At 35.6% G+C, this 25,845-nt stretch overlaps 1 protein-coding gene across 14 annotated transcripts in view; it reads left to right on the plus strand.

Annotated features, from left to right (window-relative positions):
• The window catches only part of REPS1 (RALBP1 associated Eps domain containing 1), a 69,431-nt gene that overhangs the window by 19,091 nt on the left and 24,495 nt on the right, over positions 1-25,845 (plus strand). For 7 of the 14 annotated variants that reach the window (XM_069787186.1, XM_069787183.1, XM_069787175.1 and 4 more), the window contains exons 3-9: positions 2,389-2,585; positions 11,826-11,979; positions 17,999-18,126; positions 18,604-18,766; positions 19,075-19,138; positions 20,008-20,162; positions 25,260-25,399. In XM_069787186.1, coding sequence (XP_069643287.1) covers positions 2,389-2,585; positions 11,826-11,979; positions 17,999-18,126; positions 18,604-18,766; positions 19,075-19,138; positions 20,008-20,162; positions 25,260-25,399 — 1,001 coding nt within the window. The remainder of the gene's footprint in view (positions 1-2,388; positions 2,586-11,825; positions 11,980-17,998; positions 18,127-18,603; positions 18,767-19,074; positions 19,139-20,007; positions 20,163-25,259; positions 25,400-25,845) is intronic. The other 7 variants (XM_069787180.1, XM_069787188.1, XM_069787178.1 and 4 more) reach the window with 2 other exon arrangements.

Consider the following 25,845-nt stretch of genomic DNA (forward strand, 5'->3'; position numbering starts at 1 on the left):
TGTTCTGCCCACAGTCCATCTCCACGAGGTCTTGAAAAGGAACTGTTAGAGCCATCCCTAACTAAACAATATACTTTTTCTCTCTTCAAAGTAAAACATCTAAAATTAGTTAAAGCTTATATTTTAGGATGTCTACTTTTTAGTTCTGCATTCTATGCATGTTTTAATCAGTGATTTTTCTTAATGTTGTTCACTCTTTTATCATGGTATTTTCTCCCCCCCTTCTTGTTTCTTTTGTTCTTTTGTTCACTGTGTGTCTCTTCAGTAGACAGAAAGCTTGCTTCATGTGAGTTGAGTGGAAACTGCAGTCAAATTTTGAGTACTAAGTCCGTCCAACACGAGTGCCATCCAATTGATTCTTAGTTAACAACATGCTTTTTTGATTACTCAGATGTCCAGTGTAGTAAAAACACTGGCTTTAGTTATTACACTACCAACCTCTAAATCTGTTGTTCCTTTGCTGTCCCAGAAAATTTTCCTTCCTGGAAGGAAAAAGTTGAGAAATTAATGAGCAGCGTCTCTTTCAAAGTAATGTTTATTTTCTAAGCATGGAATACAGTTTTTGGTGAAGAAAATGCTAACAAGGATGTGGGCCTAAAAAGTACAGAGAACCTTCTAATTTATTCAATATCAAGATTCAATTCCATTCAGAACAGCTATCACATTTATAATTGAGGGATTTCTGAATGGTAACAAATGTTGTAGTGTAGACAGACAGGACGGAGGTAAAAATGACAGATTTCAATTTTCCATGTAGTAAATTAGTACAGCAAAACAAACCTATATTTATCTAGTCTTATTTTTAAAGAAGACAATAGAATATTTTGTGTTCCTTCTGAGCCCTCTATACTATTTTGTGAAATAGTGCTAGATATCTCATGCCAAAGCCTCGTGTTGGAACAACCGATTGCATAGACTTCCCCTCTGTCAGTTGGCTGTTCTAGTGTCTGTGTTATCCCGTTTTGCAAGCATACAAATTTTCACTTGTATGAATGACTTTCTCACTTTTTGGCTGGCTGTAGTTCACTGTTTAGCTATGTGAAAACTTTGCTAGTGCAACATGGGATACAATGCTAATGTGAAAATTGGCATCTAGGAACAAGGAGGGCATCAGGAATTGCTTTAACAGTGTTTCCGCATGATGGGTAACCACAAATTTAGCAAAGAGGCTGTGTTGCATGCTCTTTCCCTGTGATGAAAGCTGTTTGGCATGTTGAATTGTGCTCAGTGACAGAGGCTTAAATCAAGAATTTATGTTCTTAGTGGAGTGTTGTTGTTTAGTACTGGATACATAAAGATGTCTATGGATACATAGTTGTTGAATACTATGGATTCAAATGACACTCTTCAGATACAAATCAGTTTAATGTTTAATTTTTTATGTAATAAACTGTATGCAATTTCATCTCATATTTTAATACAGTTGGTAGTACCACTGACTCATTTTCAGTACCAAAAGGAATCGAAGTAAGCAGTCAGCAAGAGAAATTAGATTTGAGCCATACTTGTAAATTTGTTTTGTGTTGGAAAAATAATTTCGAAGTAAGCTGTACAGCAAATTTGCAATTTATTTTTATTCACAGTGGACCATTAAGAAAGTTGTGGTTGGGATTCAGAAAAATGTTAGAAATCTTGCAGTGAAAAACTGAAGACTTACATAGCCTCATTTTTGTATCAGACTACTCTGAACCATGGTACATAAAGCTAAGGACTTCCTAGCATCTTGTAGAAACTTTGCTTTATAGGTGTTTGTAACAAAGGGAGGTCATACTGGAATTTTCCCAGTTGTATTCCAGTAAAACAGCTAACTTCTATTTTAGAAAGATGTACACAGCTGTGTTTAAGCAATAGTTGCAATTTTTGCAAGATGACTAGATTATATTATCTGTTGTAAATATAAACATGACGTCAGCTCACTAAAAGATGTTAAATATACTGCCGTATTGTAGTATTTGTTTTGCCGATGAACCATTCTGTATGAAGAATCTAATTTTATATATTTGCTAGAAATGGTAGATAAATTTTGAAAATCACACTTCAGTAATTAAATGTTGGCAAAATTAAAAAAAAAAATGAGCTAAATCCAGATTATCTGATTGCTACTGCATTTAATGCAGAGTTGTAGTGCAAAACTGTTATGAAGCTCTGTGAAGTCCTCGTTGTATACCAAAAGCAGAACTTGGGTAGCAGAATTGTGAAGTATAATGCAGAAAGGGTATTTGCTTTTTTTCCAGCTGGCAGATGTTGGCTTGACTATAGCAGCAATCTCAGTGTTTCAGTAACTGAGGAACATGTGAAATTTTAACTACAAAATAGAACTGCATTTTTATTTTTAAGCATCGTACTTCTGTATAGTAAATGGCCTGCTCAATTATTTTTTTTTAACAGTAAAGGACCTCCCTCTTCCCAGATTTGTTGTGTCAAAGAATGAACAAGAATCAAGACACACAGCCTTGTATTCTTCAGATGCTGATAACCCCGCTTCATACTCAGGTGTGATTCCTCCTCCACCTGGCAGGATACAAGTCAAAAAAGGCTCTGTGAGCCATGATGCAGTTCAGCAACGTACATCAACTGATCAACAGGTAAGTTAACTTAAAAGATTAAATGGAACTCCTAACAACTACTTTGCTGCATAAGTGTCAGTTTGATAGGACTTCTAAGCTTTGTTGCTTTCAATATAGTTTCTTTAAAAAAAAACCACTGATACATATTCTACATGAAGACCACATGTGCTTCTGAAATACTTGCATGTCGGATACCTTTTTTATGAAGTTTTATAATCTGTGTTTAAAATATTGATGGTAATGGACAAAGAATTGAGACAGAAAAGAAATTCAATGTGTAAGACATGATAGCAAATACCAAGTTGTAATCATTATGATATTAATACCTTGTTTATTAGATAGTTCACATCGGCTTCCTGGTCATTGGAACAGTGGTACTGAATGCCATGGAAGACTGGATTTCTAGTCCTTCAACATGCTCCCATACCTTTAAATCTGAAATACTTTATTTAGAAAGCTTTTTTTTAAAATCTCACATTTACTTTTCTCTGCTTTACATTTTATTGTTCAGCTATTTAATTGTTAAGTAGAGACAAGAAGAACCAGAAATAATAGAAGTTTTCACATAGCTTTTTATTGTGTTCTAATAATGAGAAAACTGATTTCTTTTTGCTCACTGGTTCTTTCATCTTCAGCTACAGGATATCTGAATAAATGAAAACTGTAAAGGCTTACAACTCTGTGCCTCCATAATTCCTTGTTTTTCATAGTCTTTACATTCTCTTTCCATGGGGAAGTCTTTTCTGATTATTTTCTACAAGCAAGAACACCGAGTAGAAATACTAAATTTTGCTGGGTGTATGTGTGTCGGTGCATAACTGATGAATGACCTGTTTTATTCCCCATGGTATGCTCTTTTTGGGACATGTTTTGTAAGGAATTGAGGAACTTGCAAACATTCCTTAATCTCTCTGGGAATCAAGGCATCGCTCATAAACATTTATTAATCTCTCTGGGAATAGCCCAGACTGATCCAATGTAAAGAAAAAGCAAATTAGCAGAGGCCATCCATAATCAATGTTTGGCTGCCACTTCCTTTCTCCCAAACTGAAGATGAGGACTGTAATGAAAGGAGGGCTGGCAGCAGATCTGAAGATAGCTTGTTGTTGTCTAGTTTTGCGTAGGTGTGTTTGAGAGAGTCCTAAGCGCTTCATGACAAAATCAACAATTGCAGATCTCCTTGATCTGATGATGGGGTTTTAGTTTGGTTGAAATAGTGTTTTGTAGGCTTCCATCATGGTGTTGAGTTTATTTAGTGAACAGCTATAATCTGATACAGGAATCTGTACTGGTGTAACTTTAACAAAAAAACCCCTGGTGTTTGAGGTCTTCAAGTTCTGGATAAAGAAGCCACATATTCACAAAGATGTATAAGCATCCAAATTTCATTTCTTCATCTTGGCTGATAGAAGCAGCTTGGTATCTCTCTTTTGCACAAGTCTGTATGGGATCATCAGAATAAACTCTGTGCATAAGTCCTTTGAGAGATCTGGCCCAGAAAACAGACTTGGAGCAAATGTAATGGACAACACAGCAGTGAGTCCAGCAGTTTTAAGCTGTATTCATGGTCTAGGACATCAGGGAAGTACTGCCTGATTTTGCACCCTATTGTAAAATTGCATTTTCTGTGGCTGATTCTACATTTCTGACTCTACAGTGAATCCATTCAAGCAGCCTTCTTGTCCCAGTCTAATATTTATTGGTATGGACACCATGTTAGAAATAATTTGAGAAAGGGGCTTGAGCCCAGGTTTCTCGCTTAACCACATAAATACTCTAATTGGGTTATTTTCCAAAAGGCAGATACAGCTTTTATCCATGTTTTTTGTAGAAATTGCTGATCCAGTTGTCTTTACCTGGAGATACCACTCAGATTTATAAAACATAGAAGGAGGTTCAGATTGTGAATTCTCATTATGTGCCACCTCTTTTGGTGATGAGGATAAGAAGAGCTGAAGTCTGAGAAGTAAATTACAGCATGTCATTTTCCTAGGGATCATTGTTCTTTCTGGAGGAATTTAAGTGTCAAAGTTAAGCTTGGATGTTTCACTCTTAGAGCCTGTCATGTAGCTGTTACCAAACTCACTAATGGAGTATCTGTTGGGGGTTTTTTTGGGTTTGGGGTTTTTTTTGTTTGTTTTTTTCTTAAACTGTTGACTGGCTTTGATAATATGCCTGGCACTTCAAAATACATTGATTTCATAAAATACTCTGGCTGAAATATCTTATGATTTCATACAAATAATATCTTAATCGTCATCTTTAAAAACTGGGTTCATTCCTGTGCAGCTTTCCATACTGGTGAGATTTGTCATGCATAGGTTAATATCTTATAATTACAAATAATTTATGTAAAAGAATTTCACTTAGAGTATTGTCTACTGAAATGTCCTAGCTAAAACTATATCAACGCATTATTGTGGCACTTCCCCTCAATGAGCTTCACTTGGAGGCAGGGCATCAGGAAATGGCAATCAGGTTGTGTTTCCAAAGAGTAGCTGTAAATGAGGTTGTCTTTTAAAGCAAGCTTGAGCTAAGTTCAGCAATACCCTTTTTCTATCTCTAGCCATTTTTGTGGTTGCATTTTTAGTTTATAATGGCTAAGTGTTATGTAAATGCAGCATTGGCCAGAAATTTATATCTTTTTAATATTGTTAGTGTTAATAGAAGGTGACTGAAGTCACACCTAGCTGTCATGGAAGCTGCAGAACTGATTCTAGGAGTCAAGCCAAATAATAAAAGATGCCTTTACTCACTAGATGGCATGTTGACTGCACATCCTAGTAGAGATAAAACATTGGGGGAAAATACTTTTTTTCTGCTGGCATAATTTCTTCTTCCTGAATAATAGAGGCCAAGCAGATTTGAACACTTCTGCTGATAATGTGACATATACAAGCACTTTTGTTGACACAGGTGTGTTAACCACGGTGTATATACATACCTCTATAACTTGGTAGTAGCAGCTATGCTACCAAAAAATATTAATTTAGGCCAATCTTGAGAATCTAGCTTCTGTTGTGTTCTTGTGCTTTTTTAAAAATAAATCCACCTAGTAGAATTAGGAGCTGTCATTGTAGATGGAAGTTTTCTTGGCTTTACTTTTGTTTTTTTTTTAAGGAGTAAGACAAATGTACTGAAAACAACTTCTTAGAAACAGCAGCAGTATTGAGGTTAGGAAGTATTTTCTATCTTTGAAAGTAGCTTACAAGTAACTAAATGTTCTCAATATCAGTCTGTTACATATTGCCTTTGGATGTTTTGTGTTTTGTTGTTAAAGCCAAAAAGCAAATACTTTTTCCAATGTCTTTAAGTGTGATCCAGGGGTTGATCAGGTATTGCTTTATGATACTTCCACCTGGCTTGCCACCCCTTTCAGGAAGGGGGGGGGTAGCTAGATTCAGTAGATGTTGAGGATCTAACAGCTGAAAAACATGCATCTGGCAAATACTCATAGGCTGAACCTTGCTATATCCAGGTGAAAATAAAAGATAAAACTGAAGGTACTTATCTACTTAGGTGTGCATTAAGCATAATACTGGCACTCTAGATTATATTGATTTATTGCCATATCAGTGCAGCTTTAGGAGGGGACAGTTCAAATTTGGCACCTGTAGCTGTCAAAATTTGATCATTTCAACTTTTTTTAAGTATGTGAAAAGTTGTGTGACTTTCTCTTAAGGTTTTGCCAGCAGTCCATTTCTGTTTGCTTCTGTTCTGTAGATTAAACAGGTAATTCCAGGTAAAATATATCTGGTATTAAATAAATTGTTTAGGAGCACAGAAAAGACCTCTTGTGTCATTGAGTCTAACCCTCTGTTACCATGAGAAATTGTATTAGATAATGAGTTATTAAAAAGTAACCAGTGTTGTGTCTTGAAATCACAACCCTTTATCCACACTGGCCATGTTGGGGAAAACTATTCCAGAGCCTTCATAGGAATATAATGGAATATTTGTGGAAATATGGTGGGAATTCCCACTTAACTTTGCTCAGATCAGGTAATAGTTGTTCTTTTAACAGCTTTGTCCTTAGTATTTGCTGCAGAATGCTGCAAGTATTTACTAGAAAACCACTGTATCCCACCTTAGCTTTGTTTTGCTTGGCAAAACAATCAGTAGTCTCAGTTTCATCTCATGAAGTAGTTATCAGTAATCCTCATAAACCTTCTCTGCCTTTGATCCAATTTGAATTTGTTTTTATTGAAAATATTTTACTAGATTTGTATTTCTTCTTCCAAATGAGATCTCACCAGTATTAATACTATTTTGTAGTAGGGTACTCCCCTACTTCTGCTTGATATATCTCATCTCATATACCTTAGAAGCTGTGAATAAAGCAAATCTGTCATATTTTATGTATTGTAGTGTCTGATAGTTGACCTGTGCATCCAGTCTTCTGTTTTCAGCTGATTGGTTCTCATTATGCACTTTGGTATTAATTTCCACTATGCAAAAAACTGTATTTTATATTTTAAAACTTGATAGTGTACTGTTATCTATGTCCTGAAAGGAATCCATCCATCTGCCTCTTTACATTTGTTGTCAGAAATCATCAGCATGCTATTTAGTGTGCATAATCAGTTACCTAAAGTATCAAATTAGGTCATTGCCAAATCAGTCATTCCAGGAGCATTATTAGAAACTTCCCTTCAATCCCATAGTTCCCATTCTAATACAGTCCAGGTTTGCTCCTTCTGTAGCCCATTCTTTTGTACCTTAGATTCTATTAATCTCCACATTGTTGGAATTATCTTGTATGGCACCCCAGTGAAGTATGCTGAGGTTCAGACTAAATGTAGTGCAGTTCCTTTGTTCAGAAAAATCACAAAAATAGTAACAGCCAACTTAAGTAAAATTTCCCATTCTGATTGACCCCTTTTCCATTTGTCTCTGTTTTTAATTATTATTTTCTTCGAAACCTAGTCTAAAACCTTTCAAACTGTTGAGGTTAGCCTAATAAGTTTGTAATTGGCTGAACCACACACCCCCTCTCTAAAAAAGTGTAGTGCTGCATGTGGAGAAGTTCCCATTGAACCTTGAACTATTTTATTTTTCAGTATGAATGCTAGTTGATTACAAAAACATGGGTTCTGCAATGCAATTACCATCTCTAGTATAATCTTTCTTCATGATGGATCTGTTCCCTGACTCTTATGCAGGCTGTGTGGTATCAGGACCTGGATCACAACACCCTTAGAGCTACCCTTCGGATACCATGTCTGGCTTCATTGTCTCTGGAATTCTCCTTAGGAGGCTTTCTTCTGGCCTGAGGTGTGAGATCCAGGAAAAGGTTTATAATCTCATTTGACTCATGTATGCTTGCAATGCCCTTTTGAGGTTGAGATCCCTCCAGGGTTGCTTTAGCACAGTATTGTGTTGCCTAACGCCAGTTTGTTTGACTTATCTTCACTAAGGTTCTTCTTTTAGAGCCGTATATTATATCACCTTTTTTTTAATTAACATGCTATTTTTAGTAGCTGCTTGTCAGTCCTGAAAAAGTCCAAGTTCCGAGTCCTTCATAGTGTCTTGGTTTTGTAATCACAGTTTGACAAACATCATGCTTTTTTACAGCTTTTTTAATGTGATTTTTTTAAAAATTAAGGTGGATTACTTAATTTTTGCTTGTTAGCTATAACCTTATTTTTTATTAGTTATTGAGAATAATGTTCTCAACAGTTTGATTTAACATGAAAATGTTAAATAGTTATTAACTATTTATGTCAATATGCTTTTATTTAGATCTGTTTTCTGGATTAATGTTAAGAAGAAAAATAAATGTCTTAAGATAGTAAAAACCAGAACGTTGTAATTGCTGTCATTTTTATTGAGGTTTGTTTGGAGAGAAGTTAAAAGCTGGCGTGTTAAATGTTTAAATATAATTGCATTGAAAGTGCTAAAACAGTTTGTCAAAATAAGTTTTTAACAGTAGCTGATCTAATCAATGATACATCAGCTACAGTATGCAGATGATGAGTAAAATTGTCAAAGCTCCCAAAGAGATTAGGTGGGTAAAGTCTGTTAAAATTGGTGAAATTCAAAATCGCTGTTTGGCTAATTGCCAGATTAGGCAAACTGTTGTAGTTGTTGCATGTTAAGATTTTGAAGAGCAGTTAAGTTAGGTTCTGTACCCTAATACTCTCAGAAAAATCTGATCCTGGATATTTCAGGCTTTCAAAATTAGTTTCTTTTATTAATAGATTGGACAGATGAAAGTGAACAACCCTACTTCCTCAGCTGCAACATACACTCTCATAAACTGAGAGTGTTTTGAGAGTTTATGAAAGCGTATGTTGTTGAGAAACAGATGTGATTCTAATGAATATACTGCCTCTGTTTACTAAAGGGTGAAGCATAATGCAAAATTGAAGTGGAAACTTTGGACAACAAACCATGTTTTCTAGGCATGAGTACATGAAAATGACAACTTCTAACTCACTGCTGAGGCAGATACATGGTTGATGTTAACTTATCTATAAGGGGTAAATGAGCCTGTATGTAATTGCAGTTTCAGTAAATCCCTACTCACTGTGTTTTCCCATGACTACTTTTGTATGAGGGTCAATGTTTCTACAGTCCTGCCTCCTCCCTAGTCTTTCTGGCTTACATCTTCCTTCTTTACACTTGCAAAAAGAAAATCAGGGAGTTTAGCTCTCATAAGCTTCTAGTAAGCTAGGTCAATGAATGCCATGAATGGTATATGTGAGTGACAGGGATTGCACAAGGGAAAGATGGTGCCACAGTAAAGCCATCTAAATTTGGTTTAAACTGTTTTGGGAGTATGATTCTTGTAATGATAGTAAAGCTGAAGATGTGGCTTGTCCCTCTTTCAGAAGCTTTTTGACATCAGAGTTGGTGATGTGCTTTTGCTGTTTAATAATTTTGGAGTCTGTAAGCTGAAGCTCCAAATCAATTGTGGAAAATCTGTAAATGTTCAGCATTCTGATGTAACGTTGACTGAAACATTGAGAACAAAGTTATTTATTGTGCTTGTACTTCTGATGATCTGATTCCCATTATTACACGCTTTACAGAATCACATGAACCGCATGCAAAGTAAACATGTGGAAGAATTGAAGTTGAAGATCATAATTACAATCTTTTCCTATACCTTGAGCATAAGGCCAAACGTTAGACGGAGGCTTACTGAATAGTTACAGTTGTCAGCTTCATTAGGGCAAGGCTGCTTCATGAGGACTATGTGTCAAGAGTTTTAATGTTCACATGCGGTTACTAGAAGTAGTGAGTGGTTTCCTTTAGGTAGACTATTATACATTTGTCTGCCTCAGGTTTTCTTCTGTGTCTTTCTGGACCATCTGACTTACCAGAGTAAGAGTACTGGAGTAAATGAATAGTGTCTGTGACCAAGCATAGCTTTCCGTAGATTTACTCATGGTATTTTGTGTAAAAACTTAAACATCCTTCAAATCTTTTTTGATAAAAGATGACTTGCATAAAAGCCAATGGAAGAGGAAACTTGTCATTGATTTCAGTGATGCATCATCATGGTTCTCCTGTTGCATTATGCTAAGCAGACTTAACCATTCAACCTCAGTTCTAGCTTCCAGCCTGCAAGTGGCACTCTGGATACCCTGACTCTTTCCCCTCTTGCCCCCATGTACTTGTAAGGGTAAGAATGTATTGTTATCTAAAATAAATTTCTTGTCAAGTAAGATGCTAAGATGAGGAATCTTCAGGCAAACTTCAGAAAGGCATGTAACTGCAACAAAAAAATCTTGAACTAGTGGAGGTACTGTGGAAAAACAGTGACTTTGTGCAGTCAGCTGGTGCCTGAATTAAAACTTGAAGTGAATTGGTACTGCTCCCAGCCAGTACATATGGGCATCGTTTAAATGCTTTGAATGGAAAGTTCAAAATCTTGTGGCCTAGGAACTTACTTGAGGAAATCTGACTCAATGGTCAGAACTTTCAGAAAACATCTCAGTTGCAGAATCAACCAGGCTGGCCCTCTATACTGGGAAGTAGGAAATTCAGATTGGAAAAAAGGTGGAAGTTTACATCAATACATTAAAAAGTAACCAGTCATGGCCATAAAACTTTTTTGTTGGGATGCATGTAGTTTTAGTATGTACCTTGCTTGGAGAAAAGGTTGTTTATGGCACTTCCTTACTGACTTTTAGAATTTTGCAGATGTAATATTGATTAAAAAGCATAATGACCTTTGGTATTTGGCAAAGTAAACCAGTTCAGTTTTGGGAATCATGTGGAAGCCTACAGTCAGTCTGGTTGTTGGTACTTGATAGTATGTTAAGTTGCTAACATAGAGTACCAAACTTCTGGGTTTTTTTTGTCTATTGCTGAAACAGGTTTTGAGATTTTTAGCTTTGTTTTTACTTTTCAGGAAACTTGGAGTTCAAGCTTTGCTTTCTTGTACTTGTTTTCAGTAATACAATTTAGTTCAAATTGGGAGATCTGGCAAACAGGAATTTCAAAAGATCTAGATATAGGGAGGAAATTACTTTCTACTGTATAAATACTTCAATTTGTACAGTATAAATGATTTTTCCTTTGTATTTTATTTAAAATTGAATGAATCTGGCCATCTGAATGTCTCACGAGAACTGGTTCCAGGTGGAAATTGCACATGTGATCCTCTGTTTTCCTACCTGTTCAGGGAGAACATAGTACAATATAGGATTAGAGAGAAGCTTGATCCTATACATCAGGGCAAAACTACCTTGTAATTTGTACAGCAGAGAAGTATATTCTAGATGGCATCATTCTTTGAAAAAATTACATCTATGTTTTTGCATATTAAAAAAAAAGTGGCCTGTCTAGTGATTTCTTTTTTTCCCAATGTTTAATTCTGGTTTGTTTTTTTAAATGAAAGTAACTGATTGTGAATCACTTGATGAAAATTAGGTATGATAATAACTTGTACATTAAGTAATCTTTTCTTTTGAGGCCTGGGTTCAAATGTAACTTTTATCACAAGTGAAAGTGAGTCTCATAATCTAGTTTCCTTTGTAGCCAAGTCGTTTAACTTGGCATTGCTGTTGTCCTAAGAATGCTGAGTTAAAAATATATTAGATGTTGTTTGAAGTGAACGTGTCCAGTCGCAGTCATACTGTATCTGAGTTCTCCTGTTCCCTCATTTTAATAAGTACAAAAATTTTCACTCTCTAAAATGAGACTTTAACTGCAGTGATGGTTGTTCCTAGAAATAATGGTTTTAGATAGGCTTTTGTGTATTTAGTCATTTAGTAAAAAACTTAAAAGGTTCCTTTGTTTTATTAGGAGTCCACATCTCCAGTTGTTTCACCACAGCAATCCCCACCAACCTCTCCACATACATGGAGGAAGCACAGCCGCCATCCCAGCGGAGGGAATAATGAACGACCTCTTGCTGGACCTGGGCCTTTTTGGGCTCCATTTAGTGAAGCACAACCAGGTATAAATATCTTATGTTATGCTTCAGCTGTAATTCAAAGTTGTGGGATTCTTAAGTATATTAAATGAGTTTAGGGCAGTTTATCTTTGTATTTTCCAGTCCTGGAAACTTTCTTGCAGATTCAAATGTTCATGTTGATGGCAGCACTGTGGAATCTGTGGTCTTGCATATGGCGGATCCATTTCTTAGTGTGGTATGGGAAATGCTTAGAGTTTGGAGGGAGGGAAAGAGTATGAAAGTTTCCCAGTGGAAGGTTTTCTAATACAAAACTGACATCCTGTTGAAATTATGCAGGAACTGTCAGTATACCCAAAAATGTGGGGAGCTCAAGGGAAAGCAGCAGACAATATATTGTTTGTTTGAATTATGTTTCTGATAGATTATATGAATTGTCAGAACAACTAATTCTCTTAACATCTTTTTTTGCTTTCTTTAAATTTTATGTAAACATAACTGAAGCTACTGTATCTCCAGTCTGTCAAGGTAGAACCACCTGTTTCAGTAAAGCTTTTCATCCTTTATTCTTCATTTAAAATGAAGACTCTCCCTGTTGTTGTATCGCTGTGCTCAGGTTTAAAAAGCCAATGCCCTTAATATCTCATATTTCAAAAAGTTCTGTTTTCTGATGTCTGATAGACTTAAATTTGGGAACCGCAGAGCAATTCTAATTCAGGTTCTGGTTTTGATGATACTGGTAAACAATATGTTGCATTTTGTAGGCTGTAGTTTCAGATTGAACTGTGGTTGGTTTATTTCAGTTGTAATATTCCAAAATTGATCTGTTACCTTTCAATTTATTGTCATTCTGTAGTTATAAGCATCCATGGTGGACCAGGGATTCTGTTGATAGAATTGGTTGGATAAGGAAATAAGTCTTATTTTAGAAGTGAAATGGGTTGTATGCAGAGGACTATGCCAGTGTACTGAATGTTGTTTGCTAATAAGTCCCAGTCAGTTCAGAATAAAAAAATAAAGATTATTAGTCTGCTCATTGTATATATAATCACTTCTGAGGGTTCAGTCCAGGCATTGTGATTTTTCAGCAGTCAATTTCTTGACTTTTTCTTGCATAGTTTAGTTGATTTGCTTTTCTTGCAAGGTGAAATACAAGTTTGTCTGGTAGCTGATTTCTAACTTGTGAAGTTTTTCTAACTTACGAAGTCAAGGACTGCAGGAAAGTATGCAAGCTATTCCTACTGTTGAAGAGTTCAATATTGTCCTCTTAAAGTTGTAATACCATGTTAATATTGTTAATATTTCAGTTTGGCAATGCTTTCCCAGTGATGTCCATGGATAAATTTTTCAGTAGTAGTCTGAAAATATTTCTGAACTAGCTCAATATTCACCAATTTTATGTTCCATACTGAAACGCATTCATAGTGTGTTTAAAGTAATTCAGAGATGCTGTTATAGAAGGATTGTCTGTTCTGCCAATGCTAAGAATAGAATGGATTTTCGTATGTTAGTTTAACAAAAATTGTCATTCTGATTCACTGGATGATTCTTTTGCACTGCAGATGATTAATTATTCCTTTGAATTTCAGCTGTTGTAGACAGTTTGTCATTCTTTTTCCCTCTCTTGATCCTACTTTTTACGGACAGTATTTTGTAGAGGAATGATGTTCTACTGACATTTAGGTAGAACCAGATAGACTGTTGGTTACCTTTCTTAAACTCAGCTCTGCAAGCTCATCTTGATTCCAATGCAAGATGCTTTTGAGAAATTTGCAAGTAATTTGCAAGTATGTGATACTATTTCAGTAGGATTTAAGGCAGGACTATGCCATTTCACTTGTGATCCAAGAAAAATAAGAACCCAGGTCTCTCTGCTTGTATTTCACGTAATGTGAAACATTGTTTGAGGGTAATGGGGCTGTCAACTGAAAGCATGGAACCTCAACTGTAAAAATGTTTCTGATGGGTCTAATAATAAACAGCATGTTGCCTTAAACCAGAAGGACAAAAATCAAACCATAATTTTTTTGTTCGGAGAAAGATGTGTTTAAACAAGAAGATTCTGACTTATACATAGTAAAGACACTCCATTGCATCATCATACTCCCAACATGAACAAAATTAAATAGTGCTTTCTGCATTGAATTGGGCTACAGAATGATTATTAGATGATGACTCAATTGTTTTTTGTAAAAAATCTTGCACCTTGTCTTTTATCAGAAGTCTTAAGCATAATGTATAGCTGTAGTTCTCAATTTCTTGAGGAAGAAAACCTGTTGTCATCTCAACAAACCAAAAGAATTTGGATTTTATGAATTTTTTGTCACTGTGTTGTCCAGTAATTCAGTTAGGATAGTGTTAGTGATGCTTCGTAAGTAGCTGGACTCTGAGGGACTGTCATGACTAGCTCAATGTGCTTACACATATGAAATCAGAAGCCAAGTCTTGTTACCATCTTTCTTCAAGCCTTTTTGTAAAGGGAGACCCAAAGGGTGCATGTATTTTACTTTAATATCAGGAACTAAAAGTTCAGTGACAGACATTGATCACCTGTGTAGAATGAAGTTTGTAGTTAGTTCAGGTCTCATCCTTAAATGTTGGAGTCAATTCTGTTAAAATCTGAGTCTCTCAAGTCTTCCAGGTGTCCTTGATTTAACAGCTTAAGATAAAGCTGTTCAAAAATCATGTTGTTATGTCCCAGTTCTGGTTTGCATCTCTGATCTGGATCAGTCTTCACAGAATAATACAGTGGATGACAGAACCCCTTGTAGGAAACAGAATTGTATAGGAGATGAGAGCCTCCTGTTCTTACAGTTACAAGGGGGAGGAGGGGGAACCTTCATACTTTTACCTTTTCAGCTGGTTTTGCACTACAGCTTCAGCTGCTAGAAGGATGCTGATGGTGACAAACTTGGGAGAAAGAACCCCTTCCCCACTTCAAATGATAGTTGAGTGGCATGTCAGAATAGGGTCTAGAAATTATTTTTTATTACCTTGTAGTCTATTTGGACTGGAAGCAAAGCAGTGCATTTATGTTGGTAGTATCCAAATAATGATTTCAAGCTAGTAAAAAAATCTGAGGTCTTCTTTTCAGTCATAGGACCTTTGTTAGCTTGCTTTGGCATTACATCAAAGTTCTGTTTTGGTGTCTGAATATGTATAAGAACTTGCACCCCTAAGCCACACTTCTTTCTTTTCCTTGGGAGAGATTTTGCTGCAGTTCGTGAAATCAAGAACAAGAAAATTCATGGACAGAAGTGGAACATGTCTACTGTGCTAACAGTTCACTTGCATTTTTAGAGTCCTAAGATATTTACTGTGCTTGCAGGAGATTGGATAGTCCTTTGTCTCCTACTTACTGCTTCAATAACTGTTGATGATTGGCCTTGTTACAAGTTAAGGATTATTCTTACCTGGACATGGTTATTCAGGGAGGAAAGAGCTCTACAGCATTTTATCGTATTGCCAAAATTCTACTCAACCTTCTGGTTTTGTTTCATCACAAATTGGTGGTAAGGAAAGCTTTTGCTAGTTTACAAAGTTAGTTGAAAATTTAGTTCTCTGTGAGTAAACCCACATTTGTATAGTTATTGAAAAGTACAAGCTACTCGGGTGTTATCTAGATAAACCATTTCTTACATTTGTAGCTTCAAGTGAGGGGGTAACTTTTCTCCCACAGGAAACGAGATCATTTTCCGCAAGTTATCAATGTGTTGGTAAGATATTCAAGCTTGAGCAGAAGGATATAAACAGCCACAGGAATTCAAGTTAGGTCTTCATACTAAACATAGTGCATTAGACTTCAGCTAGTTCAAATTTGATAATTGGGCCTACTCTCTATTCAGAGTGCTGTTAATGGTGTTTCCCTGATGAAAATGCACAGAGACCATTGAAGGTTATTTCTTCATTGGGTTACAAATCATAAAATAAAAATACAATGATTGTTTCAAGTCTTCTCTGTGACCCAGTTTTCTTCCACCTTCCCTTCTACTTCAGTGTTCCCAGTCTAGTTTTGTAGATTGAGAAGAAAGTGAGGGGTGACTATTTCTAATTCAAATGTCGAATAGATGTAGTTTTATTGATTGAGTTACTGGTTGGTGGCAATCCATGAGTTTGTGCGTAGATCCAGGTGTCCACAATAATCTTTCTCCAGTGTTCTTCAGCTTTGCCATCCTGTGTCCTAAAACATTGCATCGCAGAGTGAATAACAGGAACAGTAAAGCAAGGGTATTCTTGTTGGGATTATTTGAACAGGGGAGAAAGGAAACAGTTCTTGTAATACTTGTAAAGAACTTGGAAGGTATGACAATTTGGTGCTGCTGGCATCTCCATCGCTGTCAAGCTACTGCTTTGGAAGAGGTGGTGTGCTAAGTGGGGTACAAATTGAACTGTACTAAGACAAGTTGTTGGGAGAAGTAAAGGTGGAGTAAACATATGTAAGGTTAGCGGTAATAATGTCAGTGTCTGAGGGGCAGAGAGCCATTGTATCAAAAGTAAAATTTGAGTGGCATATCCATAGGAGAGATGGGAAGGACTTGTCTGAATCTGTACTGCACGTAAGAGTATAGCAAACATAAACCAGTTGTAAGCATTTCTCTCATTACTTTCTCCTAGGAAAAAGGTCATTTATGGAATTAAAGAGTAATTGCATACAGTCAGATAGTAAATAGCAAATGCTGACAATGTTACTGTAACTTTAGATGTTAGCCCTCAGTGTGCCTCACTGATTCTCAGATTTCCTTCACTCTGTTTACTGCAGATTGTGTATTAGTAGTGTCACCAGTCTCCAAGAACCCCAAAATGTTGATATTTGTCCGATTCATCAATGGATTACCTATATATGAATGGACTTCTCATAGCAATATTTTTTAGTCAGCATCTTGACAATAAATTCTTGGGTTTTAGTGCTTCAATTTAGATCTTGGTGGCAGAATTAAAATTATGACAGTGATGTTGTGTTTGTTGTTTGTGGGTTGTGTGGAGGGCTTACAGAAACTCACAAGTTGACCTGCCTTTTGAAAGGAAATCTGTTTCTACATGTGGGGCAGAAATTCCTGCCTAAGTATGACTTTAACTTATTTCAAGAGAAAGCATTTAGTTGTGCAAGAAGAATAGATTAATCATTTTCACAACTGCTGTTTAGATTTAAGGAGTTCAACATTTCTTTTAGAAGGCAAGGAGTAGAATGGAGTCCTGGGATTCTTCTAGACTTGTTCTAGATGGTTTGTTTTCCCTCTGCTCCAAGTTTCTTAAATTTTTAATTTGCAAGTGCAATTTAAGAAATTTTGAGAGTTTTGTACATAGACCAGTGGGTGGCCAAATCTTTCTATAGTTGCTTCATCGTTATTTTAATATTAAGACATTGAACATTGGCAGTACTTCAGAAGTAGATTGTAAAAATGCACTGGGTGAATCTCAGTTATTGTGTTCCAGATAGTTAATACATAGATGTCAGCATTCTATATGGATGCCTTTTATTATTCTTGGCCTGTTTTTAAGTAAGTGAGTTAAATTAGTCTAGAAATAATTCAGAAGTATATTTGTGCCAAAAAGCCTGATTCTTAACAGGAATTTCCAAGGCTTTGTTCTTTGAATGGCAAACTACAACCTAAAAAAGAAAAAAGTTTAATAATAATGGTAATGAAGTTGCATGCTAATATTGTATGCCACTTTTAAATAGCTGTTTGTCCATACAAGTGTTGCTCATTTCAATTAAGCGAAAGTGTGGAGTATTAATTAACTCATTCAAAATCATTTAATGGGTAAAACCCTATTTACATTTTACACATGTTGCAATAAGCTAGTCTATCACATCTGTCTTTTTAGTGCAGATTTAAGCTGGCCTAACATAAAAATCTACAGGAGTTGTCAGGAGGTGAACTTTGTCACCTTGGTGCAGTTTGGTTTTCTTTTTTTCACCATTCGACAAGTGTGTATCTCCCTGACAGGACCATGTGTTTCAGGATTTTTAAAATATTTTTTTTTTTACTGCTTTCCACATCCATAGTTCTTACTCAATTTTCAAGGTTGTCTTTTGAAAAGGAAATGTTTCTTCTACTTTCAGGCTCATCTACTTCTAGTGATCCCATATGGTCTGGCCATTCACCACCACCCCATCAAGAAAATTGGGTCAGTTTTGCAGATACCCCACCAACCAGTGCTCTTTTAGCCATGCATCCTGCTTCTGTCCAGGTGTGACACTTAATTGATATTTGATTTGCTTCATTCAGATTAATGTTGCAAGCCTTTTTTTTTTTTTTAAATAAATTTCATTGCAGATGTTTACTGTGTATCTGTGCTGTAGTCTGTTCAGTGCTATTTACCCAACAGATACTTGTTTCATTGGGTGACTTCATTTGGAACGATTAACTGAAAGCTACTAATTTAAAAATGCCAGCAGTTATGATTTTAAAACATTTGTGTTTAGCTTTTTTGCATATGTGCCATACTTTTTTTTTTCTGCTTACATACCTGCAGTCATTCCTATCCATATGTATCAGTGTGCAAAAATACCCTGTCACTATCCTGTAGATGCAATCTGCTGATGGTTTCCTGCAGTTTTTAAACTACTGCGAGATTTAACTATGCTTTATTTTTTGAAGGGAAGAAGTTGAGAATTCATAGAAGCATTTTAGGTAGATAATACTGAGGAAAAATATTTCATTTCAGGACCAGACAACAGTACGAACTGTAGCATCAGCTACAACAACAAATGAAATTCGTAGGCAATCAAGTAGTTATGATGACCCCTGGAAAATAACTGATGAACAAAGGCAGTATTATGTTAATCAGTTTAAAACCATTCAACCTGATCTAAATGGATTTATACCAGGTAAGTTACTCTTTAAAAAATATAATTGTGGGTGCAGCAGTTCTGTTACAAAGACTTTGTTCTGTGCTTAGGTTTGCATACCATTTTGAAGAAAGCTCTGCATTTTACCAATAATGTTCTAGTAAACTCCAGTATAATTCAAGAAAGGACTTGAAACTAATTTGCCTTTTTCCTTTGTTTAACTGTAGTAATTAGTGCCATTTTTCTCAAAACCTTTGCTAAAGAGCTCATCTCCTTTACCATAATTCTAAGTCTTCTAGTGATTTAACTTGCTTTATATATTAAAAATGGTTGTTGTAATTTTTCAGGATCTGCAGCTAAAGAATTTTTCACTAAGTCAAAACTACCTATTCTTGAACTTTCTCATATTTGGTAAGTGTGATGTGTCTGTATTCTGGATAGTTATTTAGGAAGATGACAGATATCTGGTGGTCATCTAACAATCTACTTACTAGGAAGTGTTATGAAGTGAAATTTCACTAGTAATCTCGTATGTTCAGTTCTACTCATATTTATGCCAGTATTACTTTTGTGGGCTTTAATGAGTCTAGGCTGGCACTATTTACAAGGTATTTTGAGCTTTTGAAGAAATTTCAAACATTTCAGAGTAGAAGTAACTTATTTGAGGTTTTTATTGTTAAAAATGCATTTATATTTAAATAATTTCTTATCTATATATATTTATTCAAGGGTAAGTAAGTTTAAATGAAATGTACAGAATCAAATATTTTTAAATGTACTTAGTGGGGCTTGATGACAAATTTAGCTTTGACTTGGTGCAAAGCTTATATTTCATTGTATTCTGGAATTTGTACTGCATCACTGCATGCTATCATTGAATGGCTTACCTTGGCAGATTTGATCCTTCTTTCAGTGTAATGATTTCTAATTCAGGTATTTTCCCATTTAAAATAAATCATATTGCCTCAGCACTATTGCTTCTTTAGTATACTTTGCAAAAAATCTGAGGCCAATAATGTTGTGTAGTGCTATCTTAAATGAGTTAAAAACCTGGAGAGATAAAAGTGGGTTTAAGTGATCTTTAAGCTCTAAGAAATGTTACTAATGAAGGCTCATCTTTTTTGAAAAGTAAAGCATGTAGCACTCATGCAAAGTGCTTAATAGGGTAAAATGAACTATAAACTGCATTCTTTGATCTTCCAAGTAGCACAACAGAAGTATGTCTTTTGGAAATAAAATAACCTTAAGAAATTTTATTTATACTAAGTTTTCCTTTTTAGGGAACTGTCAGATTTTGATAAAGATGGTGCACTGACATTGGACGAGTTCTGTGCTGCATTTCATCTGGTAGTTGCTAGAAAGAACGGGTATGATTTGCCAGAAAAGTTACCTGAAAGTTTAATGCCCAAACTGATTGATTTGGAAGACTCAACGGGTAAGACATGCTTCAACACAAATGTCACTATTTTCAAATGACGGTATAGTTGTTACAGTATATCAGCAGATATTTACAGGTTTGTATGAGCATAACACATTAGTCATTGTGAAGTAAAGCAGTGTGCAATTTTTAGAAACTTAATCAGTGCTTAGAGCTAATCTGAACACATGTGTTTCTGTACAGGGAGATGTTTAGGAACAATACACATATTGACTGTTACATTTGGAAATACTGCCTGTGTCCTTTAAAGGTTAGGGAATACAAAATTGTCACAATATGGATTTTATTCATGATCAACTGTTGTATTCCAAATTCCTAATCCAGCTATACTTCAAACTTGCTTTCAAATGAATATGCTTTCTGTTCACCCTCATTTCTGAAAATAAGGCATGAGTTTCTAAGTCTTGAAGGTACTTAGAAAATACTCCCAGATTCAGTGCTAGAGTTAGGACTGTGTATTTTAAAAGTACAGGATTAGTAGCACAGAATTTTTCTTTTTTCTACTCCTGACTTGACAGCAGGATTTATCCTCCATTGCTTTGGCACCTAGTCTTTCTGTGCATGGTCCTTTACCTTTGGATGCTCCCAGATAAACCATTGAATGCATGAGTTCTGCTTGTTAATGTGTGCCAAAAACTCAGTCCCATAACTGAAAAGCAAAGTACTGTTCCTTGTAAAAGTGTCATTTAAAAACAGGATCTTTGTGGCCGTCTTGCATTTTTTTTTATTTTAAAACAGATAAAGGAAACTGAATATTTTAAAACTTTAGATTACTCTTTCACAAGCAGTCTTTGCTTGGAAAGTCAGGTTATACTGTGGGTGCACAGGTACTATGATTTCCTAGAATTTTATTTCTTTTTACTAAATACTTCAAAGGAGGTCTCTTCATACTGTGTTTGTAGGATGTCAGAGACTTTCTTCTGACAATTATTGATGAGTTCTTAAACTAGGTACTGTGGCTCTTACTACCTCTGATTTAATAATTAAACCATTTTTTGTGGGAGTGGCTTGGCTCCTCAAAGAACATTTAAAAAAGCAGTCAGCCACAACTGAAGTGTTTTCAGTACGAGTGAGCATTTTGCTATGATGAAGACATTCGTAAGAAATAGCTACAATTAATGGGGCGAATACCTAGCAAGTATCTAAAACCTACCCATTCTATCTTTTTGTGGTAAGGTGGTGGCCAAGCAAAAATCTTGATAGGAAATGGAGTAACATTTATTTGTGTAAACCATTGTTATTTAAAAAAACCCAACAACTACTTTTAAAAGTAGTTAAAAAAACCCCAAACATTTTTTCCCTCTGGTATTACAGAGAAGTTACCCTGTTCTAGTGAATGTTAAAAGGTTACCATGCTGTATAAGCTGTACTTAAAAAAACCCCAAAAGTTCTGATTGATACTTGATTCTGCTGTTATTAATAGCTACAGTGAAAACTGACAGTTCTTGCAAACTTGTTGAATTTTATCCTGTTAACTAGAATTTTATTTTTTTTTATTTGGGCCACCAGTATTGGAAATGGCTAATCTTTTCTAGCACCTAACATGATTTATCACCAAAACTTGTATGTTGAATCAAAGATTTTAGGAGAAGTTATTGACATGGCTATAGTTTTACTTGTAGTTACAACAGTCCAAATCTCCAGTATACATTTACTATTTTAATCTAAATTAAAAGACTCATTAGTCTGTGTGCAGACTAATGTGCATGTTAAATTACATGGGTTCAACTTAAGGACTGTAAATCAGCCTAGAAAGATCAACCAGTTAAATTTCTGCAATAATTTTTTCTTTTTAGTTCCCATAAATGCTGTATTTCAGCAAAGCTTGCTTCCAGCAGCCTTCTCAGAAATAAGAACTGTAAAGTATAGCACCGGAGTGTCTTTTTGAGTGCACTTTTTCATGGGATACAGCTTTCTCAGAGAAAGAAATTGTTAATGACCTTCTGCTGACTGATGCCTCAGTGTGAATAACATACTTTTAAACTGTTCAAGAAGGTGAATTACTTGAATGTCTTTTTAAACCAATGTGCAAGATGGTAAACTTTATTTCAGAAGTGTTAACGATACCATTATTAATTCTGTCCTTTTGTTAGAAACTTTCCACTTGATCTTCCATGCTTCTGCTCTGCGCTTGAAACTTGCAGTCGCTTTCCATTTTGACTTTTGAACTAGTGGCCAGCAGAAAGAAAAGTAGCAGAAGGCTCTCTGCACCCTATGTCTCTGTTCAGACAGAGGGAGGGAAGATCTCTCATGGTCTACTCTGGCAGCGTCTTCCTTATCAGTCCCTGTGAATCTGTTATGTGACCAACTGCAGGTGTCCCAAACCCGTTAACGTGTTGGTCTTCTCACATCTGATTTCATGACCAGGGATACATGTTTCTCTCACATGACGTAGATCTCGTGTATAATAAAGTGTTTATATAGTTGGTCATTTTTGTGGTGTAGCACTATGCCTTTACAGAATTTTAATAGGAAAAAATGCTAAATGAGGTGCTAATGTCTTTCTGCTGACTAGAGAGAGAAATGAGGTGTTTTAAGTTCTTAGAATAATGTAGTAATTTTACAACACATTTGAATAGTTTTAGTATTTTGAATTGGATCTTATACTGCAAAGAATTATTTGGATTGCAGCAGCTCTGCTTAACATTTAACATTGTGTTGTGGTATTTGTAGACAGATAATGTCAGCTCTTCAGAATGAGCAAGATCTGTCTGTGTAAGAACAGCCTGTAGAAGAAAACTGCAGTGAATAAAAACGGGAGCATGAAGTCAGGCAGTTGCACAAATACTCCTCTAAGTGCTTATACATTTATTTTATGAATCGAATACTGTTGATAGCATCTGCATCTGTCTTGGCAGAATTTATGATCTGCAGCTGAAAAGACTACTCATCTTATTTCCTGTTATGTAAATAAATGTGAATATTTTCCTTTAAACTCAATTTTATCTCAGTTAGTAAAAGCTACCAACCCTTTTCAAAACTCAAAGCAAGTTTTGCTTTTCTGTGATTTTGTTTTTTGTTTGAGCTGCTGCAACAATGCCATTTCTTTGTAGGGAAAAGAATCTGCCATGCTTTGTGTCTTACACAACTTCATTACTTTAACCCCTGAAGTTTTCCATAGGTGTCTTACGCATGTTTCGTGTAGATATTTGCAAAATTCCTTGAATTACAGGTAGCTGTGTGGTCTATTCACAGCGGTTTTCAACCTTGTCTTTTTGACCTTGTGTTTAACACTAGTAGTTAGTTCAGTTATCTAGCGTACCACCATTGAAATGAAATTTTGAGTGGTTTTTTTAACTCATTAGAATTTTTTATTCATATTACACTTCAGAGCAATTGATATGCAACATACATTCCCAAAACATTACCACTGGCATATTTTGAACTTAGTATATTATTTTGTGTGCAATGACCATAGCATGTCATCTTGACTACTTGGTGACATCATTGCGCCTGTAAATATCAGTTTGATGTAGCCTGTTTTATATTGCCAGATGCTTTTTGCCTGAAGCAGGTATTAGGTGCAGTTTCTGTCTGGAATCATTTGTAAAGCCATTTTCCCTAAAGGACAGTAGTACAAAGTGCTAGGTGCTGGGCACAATTTTGGGAACATTGAGTCTCAACCTGATGTCTGGCTACTTGCAGGAAGTTACAAGACCTTTGAAATTTTGGTGAGTTACTGTTTCATGTGTGGCTTTTTTTCATATCAGTAGCACCTCAGTCTCCCCTGGGCTCAAGATGGGACAATTAATTTCTTTCTGGACTTCAGTGTTCTGGCTGTTCTTTTTAGGTTGTGCCTCTTGCTGTCCCCAGCAGCACATGGAAGACAGTAATGGGTTGTTGTTGGTTTTCAAAAGTGCAGTTGGTCACCGTTGACTATTGAAGTGTTTCCAATTCCATTTGACACTGCATTTGTTACAAGTTTCTTCAGATTCAAAGACAGCAGACAGAATATTGAGCTGTCATAGCAGAACAGCAGGCTGCAGAGTTCAGCACTTCAGGAGCCTGAAGCCAATCGTTTTTATAAATTTTAATCAATTTTTGGTACAGTGTGTCACATTCTTGTGGCAGTAGTCTTCGATCACATATCTATCAAGCAGTCCTTTTAAATGGTAATTTAATTAATCCATCTTTTGTGCACTATTTTGTCTTCAGAGTTTTAATTCTTTGGACTACAAGCATCTTGTTAATATGTCTAGCTACTTATCAGTCACTCTTTCAACTGTTTCTATTGCTTACATTATACAGTTGTAATCTGACCCTCAGTTTTTTGAGGCTTTCAATGAATTGCTTTAGCTTGTATTGAGGTATCTAGCAAAATAGAAGACACTGTAAGCAGGATTTTACTGTGTTATGCAGAATGCTTAATCTGCTGTTCAGATTTACCCAATTCTCTTATAGTTTGAACAGAACAAGAATAAGTGTGCTGCATCATGAAAATTTGTACAACTCTGAAGGAGTGTATCTGCAAGGGACTGTACTTGCTGAAAGCTCAGAGAAAACTGAAATAACAGTAACAATGTACAGTTGCAATGCGACAGCTGCTAGGCTTGTTCAATTTGCAAAATGTAGTGAGGGGAAATACCATGGTTTTAGTAAGGAGGCTTAAAATTTAAAATATTATTTGGGGAATAATCAAAGGGAATGGTTTTCTTCATCTCTGGCTTCATATTTTTGGTTTGTGTTTGCATTGATACACTGGTTTTGCTTTAACCTTTCATATAAGGAAGTATTCTGTAAGATAAACTTCTCAGTGCTGGATTTGATGTAATAAACATTAGCGTGAAATTATTTTCTTGTCATTTAAGAAAGAATTATATTTATTTCTACATGTAATCAAAATCTAAAAACACTATTTAAAAGCCAAAGTACAGGGAGATAGTATGGTACGGAGCAATCTTCAAAGTCCAATTTTCAGAAAGATCCTCAAAATAAGAGTAACACCTGATAAATAGTATATTTGACTTGAATGAGTGGGGTTTTTTGTCTGCTGCGAAGTATTTACTTGAAAAAGATGAAACTGAAGGGTACTTTGCACTTTCTATGAGATGTGAGCAGCTCAAACTGAATGCAATTCATGATTTTGGTTTATAGTGATTCCTGTCATTTCAGAAGTTGGGGAACAGACTGGTGAGGTAGGTTACTCCAGCTCTCCAGCAGAAGCACCTCCAAGCAAGTCTCCATCAATGCCATCCCTAAACCAGACCTGGCCAGAATTGAATCAGAGCAGTGAGGTTAGCACTTTTATTTAAGAGTTATTTCGTTGCCAGTCAATAACTAAATTGTATACGCATCCGTAATTCATAAGTGGATTGTTGATCACAAATTGTGGAAAAAGTTAGCAGGACAATAGACACAGGAAGGTTCTACACATGTTAAATTGTAAAAAAGGTAATGTTTTCCTTCTGATTTTTCTGTCTCATTGTGAGATGACCTACTACTTAAAATGTTGTCATTAATGGTAATTAAGCTTTCTATTAATCACAAAATGATCTCATAGCATTTATTGGAAAAGTTGAATTAATTCCTGATTTTTTCATTTAGGGCAGGTTTTTTTGTTGAGTTTTTTTGTTACCTCTGAAGGGCTTTTATAGCCAACACTTTTGCAAAACTTCAAAATAAATTTCTGACAGATCTGGACGTTGAGACTTATTTCTGGAGGTGATTTTACACTGAAATA

Source organism: Haliaeetus albicilla, chromosome 7 (assembly GCF_947461875.1).
Source record: "Haliaeetus albicilla chromosome 7, bHalAlb1.1, whole genome shotgun sequence".
Lineage (NCBI taxonomy): Eukaryota > Metazoa > Chordata > Aves > Accipitriformes > Accipitridae > Haliaeetus > Haliaeetus albicilla.